This window comes from Adiantum capillus-veneris, chromosome 23 (genome assembly GCF_014529385.1).
Source record: "Adiantum capillus-veneris isolate H3 chromosome 23, ASM1452938v2, whole genome shotgun sequence".
Classification (NCBI taxonomy): Eukaryota; Viridiplantae; Streptophyta; class Polypodiopsida; order Polypodiales; family Pteridaceae; genus Adiantum; species Adiantum capillus-veneris.
The window spans coordinates 67,679,356-67,691,908 of record NC_140953.1 but is presented as its reverse complement, the minus strand read 5'-3'; the positions used below and the strand labels follow the sequence as shown (position 1 = coordinate 67,691,908).

Genomic DNA, 12,553 nt, shown 5'->3' with positions numbered 1-12,553 from the left:
CTTTTGAGATGGAAGGAATTGGGCTAGCAGGTATAACTGCTCTGAAAAACTTGGCTTCATTGAATGTTCTACGCAATAATACTGTGGCCCTAGGCCCAGAGCCTCTGTAACCATAGCCAATCTGATATTGTTCCTAAAATGCTCACGACCCCAAAGGGTTACACGAGTCACTCGATCTTTGTATGACCACCATTTAGTATGGGAAACAGAGGTTCCTAATTGTGGGAATAGATATAGTTCATAACGGAGTAATGTTGCTCTCCGTGTAGAGTCACTTGATTGATAAAGGTGTGCTTTTGCTATGGAAAAAACCAGTTCTTGATTGTAGGCCATTCTTTTAGCACTCCTGATATGCAAACATGCGGATATGTATATTACTTGTGTACAGTTACTCCTTACTGCTACCTTTGATTGGTTTATATATTAGTGTCTTCTGGCTTTTATAGACTCACTTTTTGACTTTGAATCAAAATTGGAAGTATGAATTAATCATACAAATGTGGTGTTAATATGCAGTATATCGTACACTGTTTAGTTCCTTGCTGGTATACTGTACCCCAGTTATTGGATGCTTGACTTAAGCCGAGTATAATGGTTTGTGGATATCTGGGATGTGTGGGATATACTTGAGCCTGGTTCAAAAAAGCTCGATAGTCGATTCGAACCGGGTATCGACTGCATTGGGGTTTCTATTTGGTATTCAGTATATGACTAGATATATATTTGATGTGACCTTGCTTTAAGGTAAATAAACATCTCTATATACTGTACCCAGTTGCTGGATGCATGACATGTGCCGAGGATTAGGGTGTGTGGATTTTGTATTGGGATGTGTGGCTAAACCTGAGCCAGGTAAAAATTCTCGATTGTCAATTTGAACCGGGTATCGACGGCTTTGGTGTGTTTAGTAGGTATACATTATAAGACTAGATATTTTATGATGTGACCTTGCTTTAAGGTAAATAGCATCTCTCTCTCCATTTACCCTCTGTAGCGTATTTTTACTGCCTCTCTGTTGTGTCGGGTTGCCTGCAACACGTTTTTTGCCTGCGCTAGGGTTGAGGTGGCTTGTGAGTATAGTCGCAAATACTGATCTAAGGTCAGATCGGATCTTCAAAGGGGATTATCCCTGAGTATCTGGCCCGTATGGGTGGCGTCTAACTCTGCAGCAGGACCGTGACAGTGGCGGATCTGCTCCTGATTCGCTTCAGCAAAGTATAAAAGCCCCCTAAAATTGTGAGTACTCTTACTCACTTGGCATCGTGCTGTATTCACTTGTGTGCATTCTATACTGTGTGGGTGAGTAGATACTTTCTACTGTGTGCTCAATCATGCCGAAAAATAACGTGATGGAGACTGTGGACGCTTTGTCGTCTCCCAATCTACAGGTTTTATAAAGATTCTTTGTCTTGCATTTGGAATCTCTGTGTAGCTTCGCTGGAACTGGTTTTTGATTTTTTTTTAAAAAACCAGGTAGTCTGTTACCAAATTTTAAACCTAAAGCTAATATGTCACTCTGAAGCTTTGTTGATAAAAAGATTTGAAGTTTTTTTTTAAAAAAACCAGTAATATAGAGTGAGAAGAAATGGAAACTTGTTCCGGATACTTTTCTTACTGGTCTTTTGGAGTTAATGAATGTGTAGGTACATCTCTGCTTTGTGACAGTTTGGAAATTGTATAATTCGTTGACTAAGGATGGTTGATGTCGTAAAATAAACAAAAAATTAAGTTGCAACCTGGTTCTGGAAACTGAGTGAAAGGATCAGTTAAACTAAGTACTGACGGGATTCTTATGAATGATGGGAGTAGTATGCATGGTTGCTGTATACAGTGCTGTAAAACTGGGTCTCTGATGAAAATTTTGGTTTTAAAGAAAAGGGGAAACTGCCAGGTAAGAGGCCGTTTTTGCTACTAAGGAAAGAGTACTGTATGTACTTTTTAGAATGGAATTGTATATTGGGGCGAAGATGTTATGATTCGGTTAAAAATCTGCTCAATAGATTAAATTAACTCGTGTAAAAATTAAAAAAAATCACAAATAAAATGAGCTGAAATGATCATATAATGTTGATTTGATATTTTGGATTATGCTTCACTAATTTACTATTGTCCTTTGTATTAAATGACAGTCACTTGATAAATTTAATCTCTTGTTAAGGTTCCTATTGCATTAGTTCTGCGGTACACCTCTTTGTGGCCACTTTATACTGGTTTCTGTAAAGGCGTCTTGACTTCTCTTATTGCTCTTTTTCTTATTCGTGATAATGCTAAGAGTTGCTACACATCCGTTATTGAATATGAGTGGCAATACATACTCGGTTTGTATATGGAGCTAAAGTATGGCAGCACATACTAGGATTTATTAAAACTGGTTCCAAGATTCTGGTTTTTTTCACATAAGATGATGTTTTTTTTACTGTTCGGTAAATTACCTTTACTTCAAACTGGGAAATTGAGTTATATATGGCTTGGCTGGGTTGGAACCTCGGCTATTCTATAAAATTTGTTGGTCTTCATTTGCTGGTTTAAAAAAAAACACTCAAAAATATATAGGAGTTGACTCTAACCTAGCATGTTGCAGTATATACAATAGTGCTTCTAGGAATAGGTTATAAAGGCCTCGGTTTTATGGAAAGTCGTATAAACTCCTTTTTATACTGATCCTTTCTGGTTTTTTATATGTCGTATCTGTCTCGGACCAGGTCCGAGTCTGATCGAAGGACTGACTCACCTAGGGCCTTATATTTTTTAATTAAAACAACTGTCTATTTCTGGCTAGTGATACAAATAACAAGACATGACATGATAAGCATTAATATTTCTTGAGAAATATAGTCTTCTTAACAGGGGAGTGAACTCAGATTTATAAATGTATAAAAATCTTTAAAGTTTTTTTAAAAAAGATATCTCAAGGTGATTTTAAAAAATCGGTCCTTATAGTAGGATTTGCTCTAATTGTTTTCAAACCACAAGGATGAGGTTGTCCTTAATTGAGCTGTGTTTTTGGCTTGAGACTAACTTTACCTACCGACAAATGAGTGAAATTCTCTCTTATCAGATAAAAAAGGAAGTGTTTCGTTTCTCCAAAAAACTTAGTGTAGCAAAAGATGTTTAAAAAAAAAGAGAGATATATGTATATTAAATTGAGGAATGAAAAGATACATTGCTACTTTATGGGTGTGCAAGTTCCTTTATCAGATTGGCAAAATTGCCAAAGAATGGTTTATTTCAAAACTAAACAATATACTTGTTAAGAACGATATGTCTTTCTAAGGTGACATGGATAACAACTGGGATGCCCTGCATCACCTGCGTACAGTCACGTGCTAACGAACTGTTTTCTTGTGGCTATGGGTGCAGGTGAGGGCTACTTTCCTTGATTAAATTGTCCAGTTCTTAACAAATGGAGGATATCTTAATGTGACGCAAATTATCCCAGACTTTGGGTTTATGGATTCTTGAACTATATCTTGTTATCTTCATTACCTTGTACAAAATTTATTTTCAACTGCAAATAAATTATTGTGCAATGCCACTGTACTTTTCAAGAATTTATGGTCTGTGAACAGCTCGTGTTCGTTTACGTATATGTATATAGATTTAAAACTGCTACACACACACACACACACACACACACACACACACACACACATATATATATATATATATATATATATATATATATATATATATATATATATATATATATATATATATACACACACACACACACACACACACACACACACACATATATAAAGAGAGAGAGAGTTTTAGATCATATGGGAACTTCAAAGAATTTATCCAATGAGTGACTTTGTGGGGGGGGGAGAGAGAGAGAGAGAGAGAGAGAGAGAGAGAGTGTATTATCATTTGTAAACATCAAGTTGATCGAGAGAGTAGTATCATTCTTAAACATCAAATTGACCTATGGAACCAAATGAAACATGTTGTATACTCTATGTTGATCTGATCAACGAAACTCGATGCTTGAAGACTACAAATAGAAGGAAGGCAACTAACAATCAAAGATGGTCTAGGAGCGAAAGGTATGTTGGTATGAGTTCATGTTGAAAGGTGAGGAAAGTAAGCTTGATATAATGAGAAACTGAGCACTCACATAGGGTATGATGCTCAAACTCTCAAATTTGCAAGGGACATAATGTGTACATGAAGAGACTTTGCCACAATGCCTAGACATTACGTTATAAGAAAGGTATGTTGGTAGTGGTTTAGGATGAAATGCGAGGAAAGCAAGCTTCATGTGATGGAAAAATGAGAATTCATGTAGGGTATGATTCTTAGTCTCTCAAATGTACAAGAGACAAATGAAGAGACTTTTCCACGCTTCCTCAACTTGTTTTCTTGCATTGAGGGAAGTAGAAGCTATACTGGATGGCTACTATGGTATGGTCTGGATAAAGGAATAGGCTGAATCATGTAAAGCAAGCTCCAATAAGATACGAAGCTCGAACTCTATAATGCCTAGACACTACAAAGATAAATAACTAAGCTTTTTTTTTTCTTCATTGCCAGTAGTCTTTGAGGTGCCAATGGCGCTTGAATAGACCTATAAAGAATTTCTGTTGATAGTACTAACACATATATGCATTGTTGTGATTAGATGATGATGCATGCTATTGCTATATCTTGCGTACACTACACATAACAAAGATAGAGATAAAAGCATGCGAGGCATCTAAAGAGCATCATAGATGGACAAACCAATTACCTTCCAAATATCAAAAGAAAGCCAACTCATCTTTTCACAACTGGCTAGCATAGCTGGTTTATACAACGTCCAAGATTTGTACCATTTTGATCCTTAGTTGGCAAGATCGCTTTTTTGACTATCACTTTCAAGACTGCAACAAAAAATACATATGTAAAGATATAGCATTGATTATTTTGTAACTAGAATAAAAGATAAAATTATGAAAATATGTGTCATGTTTTTTTTTGGCTGGAGGCTCCAGGGCTAGAAAAAAACATTTTTCCTAACCGAAGAAAATAAGGGCAAACTTGAAATTCTCCCGGTTTTTAGGTCAAAATTTGAAGCTTTTACTGGTAATTACACTAAAACTTGTGAAAATTGCCCGGTTTTCTTCAAGACAAGATCAAAATATAACCGGGATTTTAGGATTTCAGCCGGTTAAAATACTCTAGACCCCGGTTTTTTTCTAACACTGGCTGAGCAATGCACGTGTCACATACGAGTCTTCTGTAAAAATGAGTTGGAGGTAACTATTGGTGCAAATTCTCAAAGGGCAATAATTGCCCCCCCCCTCTTTTCATATGGGCTTGCAATGCTTGAAATATACTTTTTTTTCCTAAGATCTCAAAAAGCCTATAAACGAAGGTTTTTGCACTAATTTCTCATTTCTGAAAACACTAAATATCTCAAAATTTTGTCATTATTCTCACCTTGAAATTTACAGTTTATACAAAAATTATAGATGGGATAACAATAAAATTAGATTTTATTTTGCACTAAATTTATCATTTTTTGAAAACACTAAATACCTCAAAAATTTGTCATATTTTTTTCACCTTAAAATTTACAATCTACATAGAAATTGTAGACGGGATTACAATAATATTAGATTTTATTTATAGCATCGAAATGCTACCAACTCATATTCGCTTTTGAGGATGGGCAGGCAAGTGTTATACACACAAAAAATATATTTTTAAAAAGTGAATTAACTACTAGCACTTCACCATAGCCTATTGATTCAACGTTTGTTTTGACAAGCACTGTCAATATCTCAACCCCCACCCGAGTTGGATAGGGCGTCTCGACATCCGATCATCTCGCCCATTGCCCCTAACATGCCATCGACCATTTTGTGGTTATTGGCTTCCATGTCTGCGTGCCCAATGTGTAAGCAACTTAAGTGCTTAAAAAATAAAAAGCCCACACATGTGCTATAGGGTTTTGTTATTGGTCAAGAAAGAATGTTGAAAAGTCATCCTCTCCTGTGAATGAGAGTGCTATTTAACTGGTATTTCTAAATAGGGAATCGCTTTTTAATTTGAGAAAATGGTGAAATGAAAGATAGCAACATCTCCATGGAAGTTGAAAGAGCAAGGCAACCTAAGGAGTACCCACGATGCACTATTTTTCAGGCCTAAAAGGTATAAATATTCTAGATGATAAATGCATTGTAACAAGCTTGATTGAGAGAGAGAGAGAGAGAGAGAGAGAGAGTATTTTCACTAGTTCTATTCTTGTGTGTTAGTGTGTGTTTGGCCATCGCTATTATTTTGGACAATTTGTGAATTATTGATGAGCGACCGATGATTTGTAACTCATGAGCAAGTGGTCGAAGAAATATATCTCTAAGAATTACAAAGATAGGTTAAGGTACGTGTGTAAGGCAGTGCGTAATGAAGCTTAAGGGCGACCTTTCACCACAACTTTCAAACCTTTCAGTGAGAAAACACAAAGAACATGGAAGATTGGGTTTTTCAAGAAGGATCTGTGCCTTGGTGGGAAACAATTTCGACGTCCTACACTTCTAGTCTGTACTCAAATTGTCAGATTTTTCTTTAGTAATATCTAGAAGACTAAGAATTGTTGTGTATTTCATAGTGACCTCTCTGTGGCTAGCTTCTCAGAGATTGTACAAGAAAGTAAGGAGATAATATATGTGATAGATAAAAGGCAAAACTCGGATGATTGACTTAGGGCGACCCTCGCCATCCGATCGAGCCTTACTATGTTAAGGATTGGGCTTTTGGTAATAGTACGTTACTAGGTGCTTCTGATGTACCCATATGTCTCTCAAGGCTCGGATGAGCTTGAGGTCTACTTGAATGATTCTTGGCGGCATTCTAATACAATCACTCACAATTGTGTGTTTTTTTTTTTTTTTGGGGGGGGGGGGGGGGGGGGGGGGGGGGGAGAAGGAGGAGAAGAGAAAACTTAAAAGTCAAATCAATTAAATTGGTAAGATTCTATTAAACACGTGGATGTTTTTAAGTTTGTTTTGACAAGTTTCAATCCACTGTAGGTGAGGGGTTTTCCTAGAGCATCAATCTTGTAATCGGTGTCAATCTTGTGGAATTTTATGCTTATCTTAGTAGCCACCCAATGACGCATGGAGGTATGAGAATTGTGCGTGCATGCGTGCGTGCGCGTGTGTGTGTGTGTGAGAGAGAGAGAGAGAGAGAGAGAGAGAGAGAGAGATCATCCACAATGGAGGTTTGAGTGCATGTGTAAGTAGCCACCGGGTTGACAATATGAGAGGCCATGTATGTATGGTACTAGTTTATTGTATGCTGGAGAAGCTTGCCCATCAAACAAGGTTAAGAAGTTGTGAAAAACTCATAAGGGCTCGTCTACCTTCTCCCATCGGGGTGTGTGTGTGTGTGTGTGTGTGTGTGTGTGTGTGTGAGAGAGAGAGAGAGAGAGAGAGAGAGAGAGAGCTCTTTTAGCGCCAAAAAAGGAAGAGCGATACGTTTTTGAAAAAAGAACGAAGAGAGAAGTGATCTACCTTTGGTATGCATTCCTCAGCACTAAAGGGCATAGGAGATTTATTGAAGCCCAAGCGGTGGGATCCACGACAGCGAAGTTCGGACACAGAGATCAAGACGTGCACAACCGTAGGATGCCGGGGTAAACTAGGACACCAAAAGGTAAACTTGGACAAGCAGGGGGGGCTGTCCACGTTTATTTATCATTTGCCGGTTTGCCCATATGTCAACTTCCCCGTCACGGGCGTAGCGGTTAGTGCATTGGGCTCTCATGGTTGGCGAGGGTTCGAGTCTCCATGCCCACCATGGGCGCCCATTTTTTTCCACCCTCAACCCCCCTCGAGATTCCCCCTTTCGACCTGCGTCGCCGATCCCATCTCTTTCTACCCGTGCCCTTTAGTGTCGTGGGTATGCATTGCATAGGTCTTGGCTAGGCAGACCGAAAATTGAATTTTCTTTTAGTTAGGAAATTGTATTTTTTGGCAAGCAATCTCAAATTGCAAGTGTCAATTCGGCAACCAAATTCTAGATATCATATTGCGATAACTCTCACCATACTTAGCTAACTCTCACCACACTTAGGCCCGTGTCACATTGGGGCAGGCAAATGACGCTTTTCGTCGCATGTACCAATCAACTGCTGTGCAGACGCATCGCCTTGTCACACTGGGTCGCTGCCCCTGTTTCCAGAGCTTAGCTGGCTGTCCACCTCAGCGGCACACTTTCCTCAGAGGTGTGCCGGCCTACCTTGCCCGCCCAACCTCAGCCCATGCTCTGATCTCGTCGTCTGATTGGTTGCGGAGCATCTTTTGCATCTTTTCCAACTTCATCACCTGCGCTCAATGTGACACCATTTCCACTGGCCTCTGTAACCCGAGACTGCTCTCACACAAGGACATGGTGGTAAAAGCCATCCAGCTCACGAAGGACAGGCGACCCAATCTGACAGGGGCCTTAGCTAGCACCACTAATGTATGAGAGTGTATGTTTCCGCTCACCACCTTTTATGGACCTATGAGAGTGCCTCTATGCATGAGAGAAGTATATGTGCACATTGCACACACTCTGCTAAAATCCATGGCCCTTATTATTTGGAAAGTGGACCCAAAAATTCCTTGCTCCTTCATGAGAATCAAGAGTGAAGAGTATTGTTCCCCCCTATGCCCCATGTGGTATCCTTTAAATGCAAGAAAGAGAAACATACCATGTTTTTAAAGACACGTGAGGGCTACATTGCTGTTGTGAAAAACACATACCCAACAAACACAAAAGTAATGGAGAAAATTACAAACTTTGTTGAAGGAATATCTTTATAGATTATACCATAAATACTATATTTCAAGTTTTTAGAAAAAAATCTAGCTAGTCTTATATAGTCGGGTGCATGGGTTCAACCCTTGGCCATGCATCTTTGATCTTGTGCCTAGCTCTCGAATGCGCCCTCCCAAGCTACAAACAGAGCAACATAGTGGTTGAAATCCGTTGCCTCTCTTAGGTGGCCTTAACTTGGCCCCTTTACCCTAGTGGTTTGGGTGTGCTCATATAACGAAGAAACCAAGCCCATTTATACAAAAGTTATGTCCATTTTTGGAACTATCACTTCTACCTACACTAGGTCCTGGAGGAATGGCTACCCATTGGCTTCAATTCTCTTTTTGAGCTGTCAATGGTGAGATTTGAACACATAGCCTTTTGATTGGGATTCAAATTCAAGCGCATATAATTGAGACACCAAATCCTTTTGGAGTGTGCGAGTTTGATTGGCGAGGTGGTGGATTCAATGCTCACCTCAATCAAGGTCTCATTACTCACAAGAAGATTTGGAAATTTTCTCATGTAAGAAAAGAGTCTTTTTTAGTGTTTTTCATACAATGCATAACATCATGAACTTATGCTCGAGAGGCACCATATACCTAGCTAGGTACGATTGGGGGCAAAGGACCGTCGGTCCGGTGGGCACCGCATACCTAGCTAGGTACGATTGGGGGCAGGGGACCACCGCCCCCCCCACCGGGCTGACGGTCCCCTGCCCCCAATTGTACCTAGCTAGGTATACGGTGCCTCCCGCAGAGAAGCTCATGATGTTGAGGTAAGTCGCAATGTGGGAATTATTGTGAGAATTTGTTCAAAACTTCTTGTGACTGGAAAAGAAAAGAAGCACATAAACTAAGTAATGGAAAATCTTAGCTATGAAATTGGAGAAGTAGTTTGTTATGCTTTTGAAAAGAACAGAAAAAGCACACGAGTTACAAGAGATGGGGGTATTAGAGTAGTAGAGGGGGCAAACAGCATAAAGCCTATATATGGTGCTTTTTAGGGGGTTGAGGAGAGGCTGTACCTCATACCCTCGGCTTGAAGCTTTATGCAGAGAGGCTTTTCCTCTGCGCTTGCTGCCTTCCCCATGTGTGCTTCTTTTCATAGCCTTGTATAGCCTACCCGCCTTTTAGAGTGGCTGTCTGAGCTTTCTTTTCTGGTTATCCTTCTTTTTGGTTTTGGGTCAAGGTTGGTGCCCCTCAGAGAGAGAGAGAGAGAGAGAGAGAGAGAGAGAGAGAGAGCTCTTGCGAGGATCTTGTGTGTGTGTGTGCGCGCGCGCGCGCGCACTTGCAAGGATCTTGGAGTACTTCACTACTGGGCTTAGCGATAACCATAGCATTCTCTTGCCCTTGCCTTTCTTTCAAGATCTTGGAAGCTTGCGTTGCAGAGAATTCAGCTCAACCAAATTGCTCCACAAGAAGAAGCAGCAGCAGAAGCAGAAGAAGCTCAAGCTCCATCGCCAATCACAGGTACATACATGCATTTAAGCATTTCCCGGTTCTTTGAATCATCTTTCTTGGGGAAAAAAAACCCACAACGGATTTACATGCGTGAGCAAAAATTCTTGACAATCCTCCTTCTTAATTACTAATTAGAGATCTAATTCATTCTCATTTAGGTACAAATGTCCTTTAATTTTCCACTTAAAGGTGCCCAATTGAAAAAGCAAGCACGCACACACACACACAAGCCACAAGAAGTTTTGGACAAATTCTCACAATAATTCCCACATTGTGACTTACCTCAACATCATGAGCTTCTCTGAGGGAGGCACCGCTTACCTAGCTAGGTACGATTGGGGGCAGGGGATCGCCGGCCCGGTGGGGGGCCCGGGGGTCCCCTGCCCCCAATCGTACCTAGCTAGGTATGCGGTGCCTCTCGAGCAGAAGCTCATGATGTTATTCATTGTATGAAAAACACTGGAAAAGACTCCGTTTTCCTACATGAGAAAATTTCTAAATCTTCTTGTGAAGGTGATGGGTTCAACCCTCACCTTAGTTTCCATGCACCTAAGGGGCCATCCACACTTGTAAAATCGCGCACCCAACGCACGCACACGCACAATTGTTGGGTTCAACCCTCACCTTTATTTCCATGCACCTAAGGGGGCACCCACACCAGGAGTTAAACAACCATTTTCTTGGCCTTAAGGACAAATCAATGAGACAACCGAGACTGATGCTAAACTCTAATAAGGTATTTCTCGGGCTATATAACTAAAATGCCCATATTTCTTGACCTTGAAAATCAAGCTCCAATGGAATTACAACTAATTTTTCCTTTTCACTCCGGAAATTTACACTACAAATCTTCTCCATTTCTCAAGCACTGAAATTTGTATTAAGAGAGACAAAAATATACATTTGTGCTTATAAATTATAGTGAAACTTGTTGTAGATTTCATTTAAGACATGCTATTGCTCTGTTACCCAATGCAATTTTTTGATTATCTTTTATTTAATAGGTGCATTGTTGTGCGCATTTGCAGGGGCTTGATGAGAGAGACAAGGTGATTCTCTTGAAGTTGGAGGTATAAAGAAATTTGTGACCCCAAACTTGTCATGGGGCGAGAAATGGTGTTGCACTTTGTGACAACAATGAGGGATTCGACATCGTCCAGCGGATCCATAGGGATGCTTTTTGTGGTTCTAGTGATCATCATAGTTTTGGGATTGGTAGCCGGAGTTATAGCACGGGTTTGTGGAGGTAGGCACTTTGCCGGGCTTGGAGAGTATGATTTTGAAGGTTGGGTTGAGCACAAATGTGCTAGTTGCATTGATGGCTCAATGCCACCACCGCCACCTCCACCGCCGGCTCCTGCGCCGCCGCCTCCCAAAGAGGAGGCAAAGCCTGTTGAAGAGGCTAAGCCAGTTGAAGAAAAGAAAGAAGATGATGGAGGCGAAAAGAAAGAGGAGGCCCCTGCAAGTGCCCCCGCATCTTAAATGGATTCATCATATTTATAAATACATGGTCTTTTTGTTTTGCTTTTGAAATCTTTTCTCCTTTTTCTTGTGAAGTAATTTTTTAAAAATAGAAACTCTTTGAAATTCTAGTGTGACGCCCTCGTTCGGGGTGTTGCGGAAACGGGGCCGCGTTGACTCACCTGCGATACAAACGAGACCTGCAGGTAAGCAAACGCACATACAAAAACGCAACTTGAAAAGTGAACGCAAGAGGGACACGAGAGTGAGGGACGTAAGTCTTTTTTTTTTCTTAGTTAAATAGTCTTCACTCACACAAATGTGAGAGAGAGAGAGAGAGAGAGAGAGAGATGGCTCCATATTACTGGTTTGAGTATTTAAGATTCAAAAGAAAGAATAAATGCAAGTTAGATAGTCCAGTTTGAAATTGAACTTTTTGTGAGATTTCTTGTTGATCAAAAGCTCTCTCCTTCAAATTCCACCTTATCACTCAAGTATTTCTTACCTTCTTTGTTGGCACGCGAAAACAACTCTTCGTTGATAGCAACAAAAAAGGTGCACAAATTTTGGAATCCAATTTTTTCGCTTGTAGATGGGTCTCTTCGTTGAAGAGCCTCGTGAATTTCTTTGAATTTTTTTGTTTAAAAAAATTGTATTTTAGTTTATAAATGGTCTCTTCATAGGATTCCACTTTTTGTTTTTTTAATGCCAATGTGAGTCTTCACCTTGTTTAAAAACAATGTCGACCCTTGCCATTCAAAGGGCCACAATCAAGTGTACAAAGAAGGCCTAATATACGGTCTAGAATCCATAGAGTCTCCATTTCTAGAGCCTAAACA

The 12,553-nt window shown here is 40.0% G+C and overlaps 1 protein-coding gene across 1 annotated transcript; it reads left to right on the top strand.

The window, feature by feature from the left end:
• The first annotated feature begins 9,771 nt into the window (after nt 1-9,771).
• On the top strand, nt 9,772-11,786 carry LOC147427911 (uncharacterized). The gene is made up of 2 exons (XM_086496716.1): nt 9,772-10,262; nt 11,282-11,786. Exon 2 carries the CDS (start codon nt 11,355-11,357, stop codon nt 11,733-11,735), a length of 381 nt encoding a protein of 126 aa, XP_086352842.1. The 5' UTR covers nt 9,772-10,262; nt 11,282-11,354; the 3' UTR covers nt 11,736-11,786.
• Nucleotides 11,787-12,553: the final 767 nt, after the last annotated feature.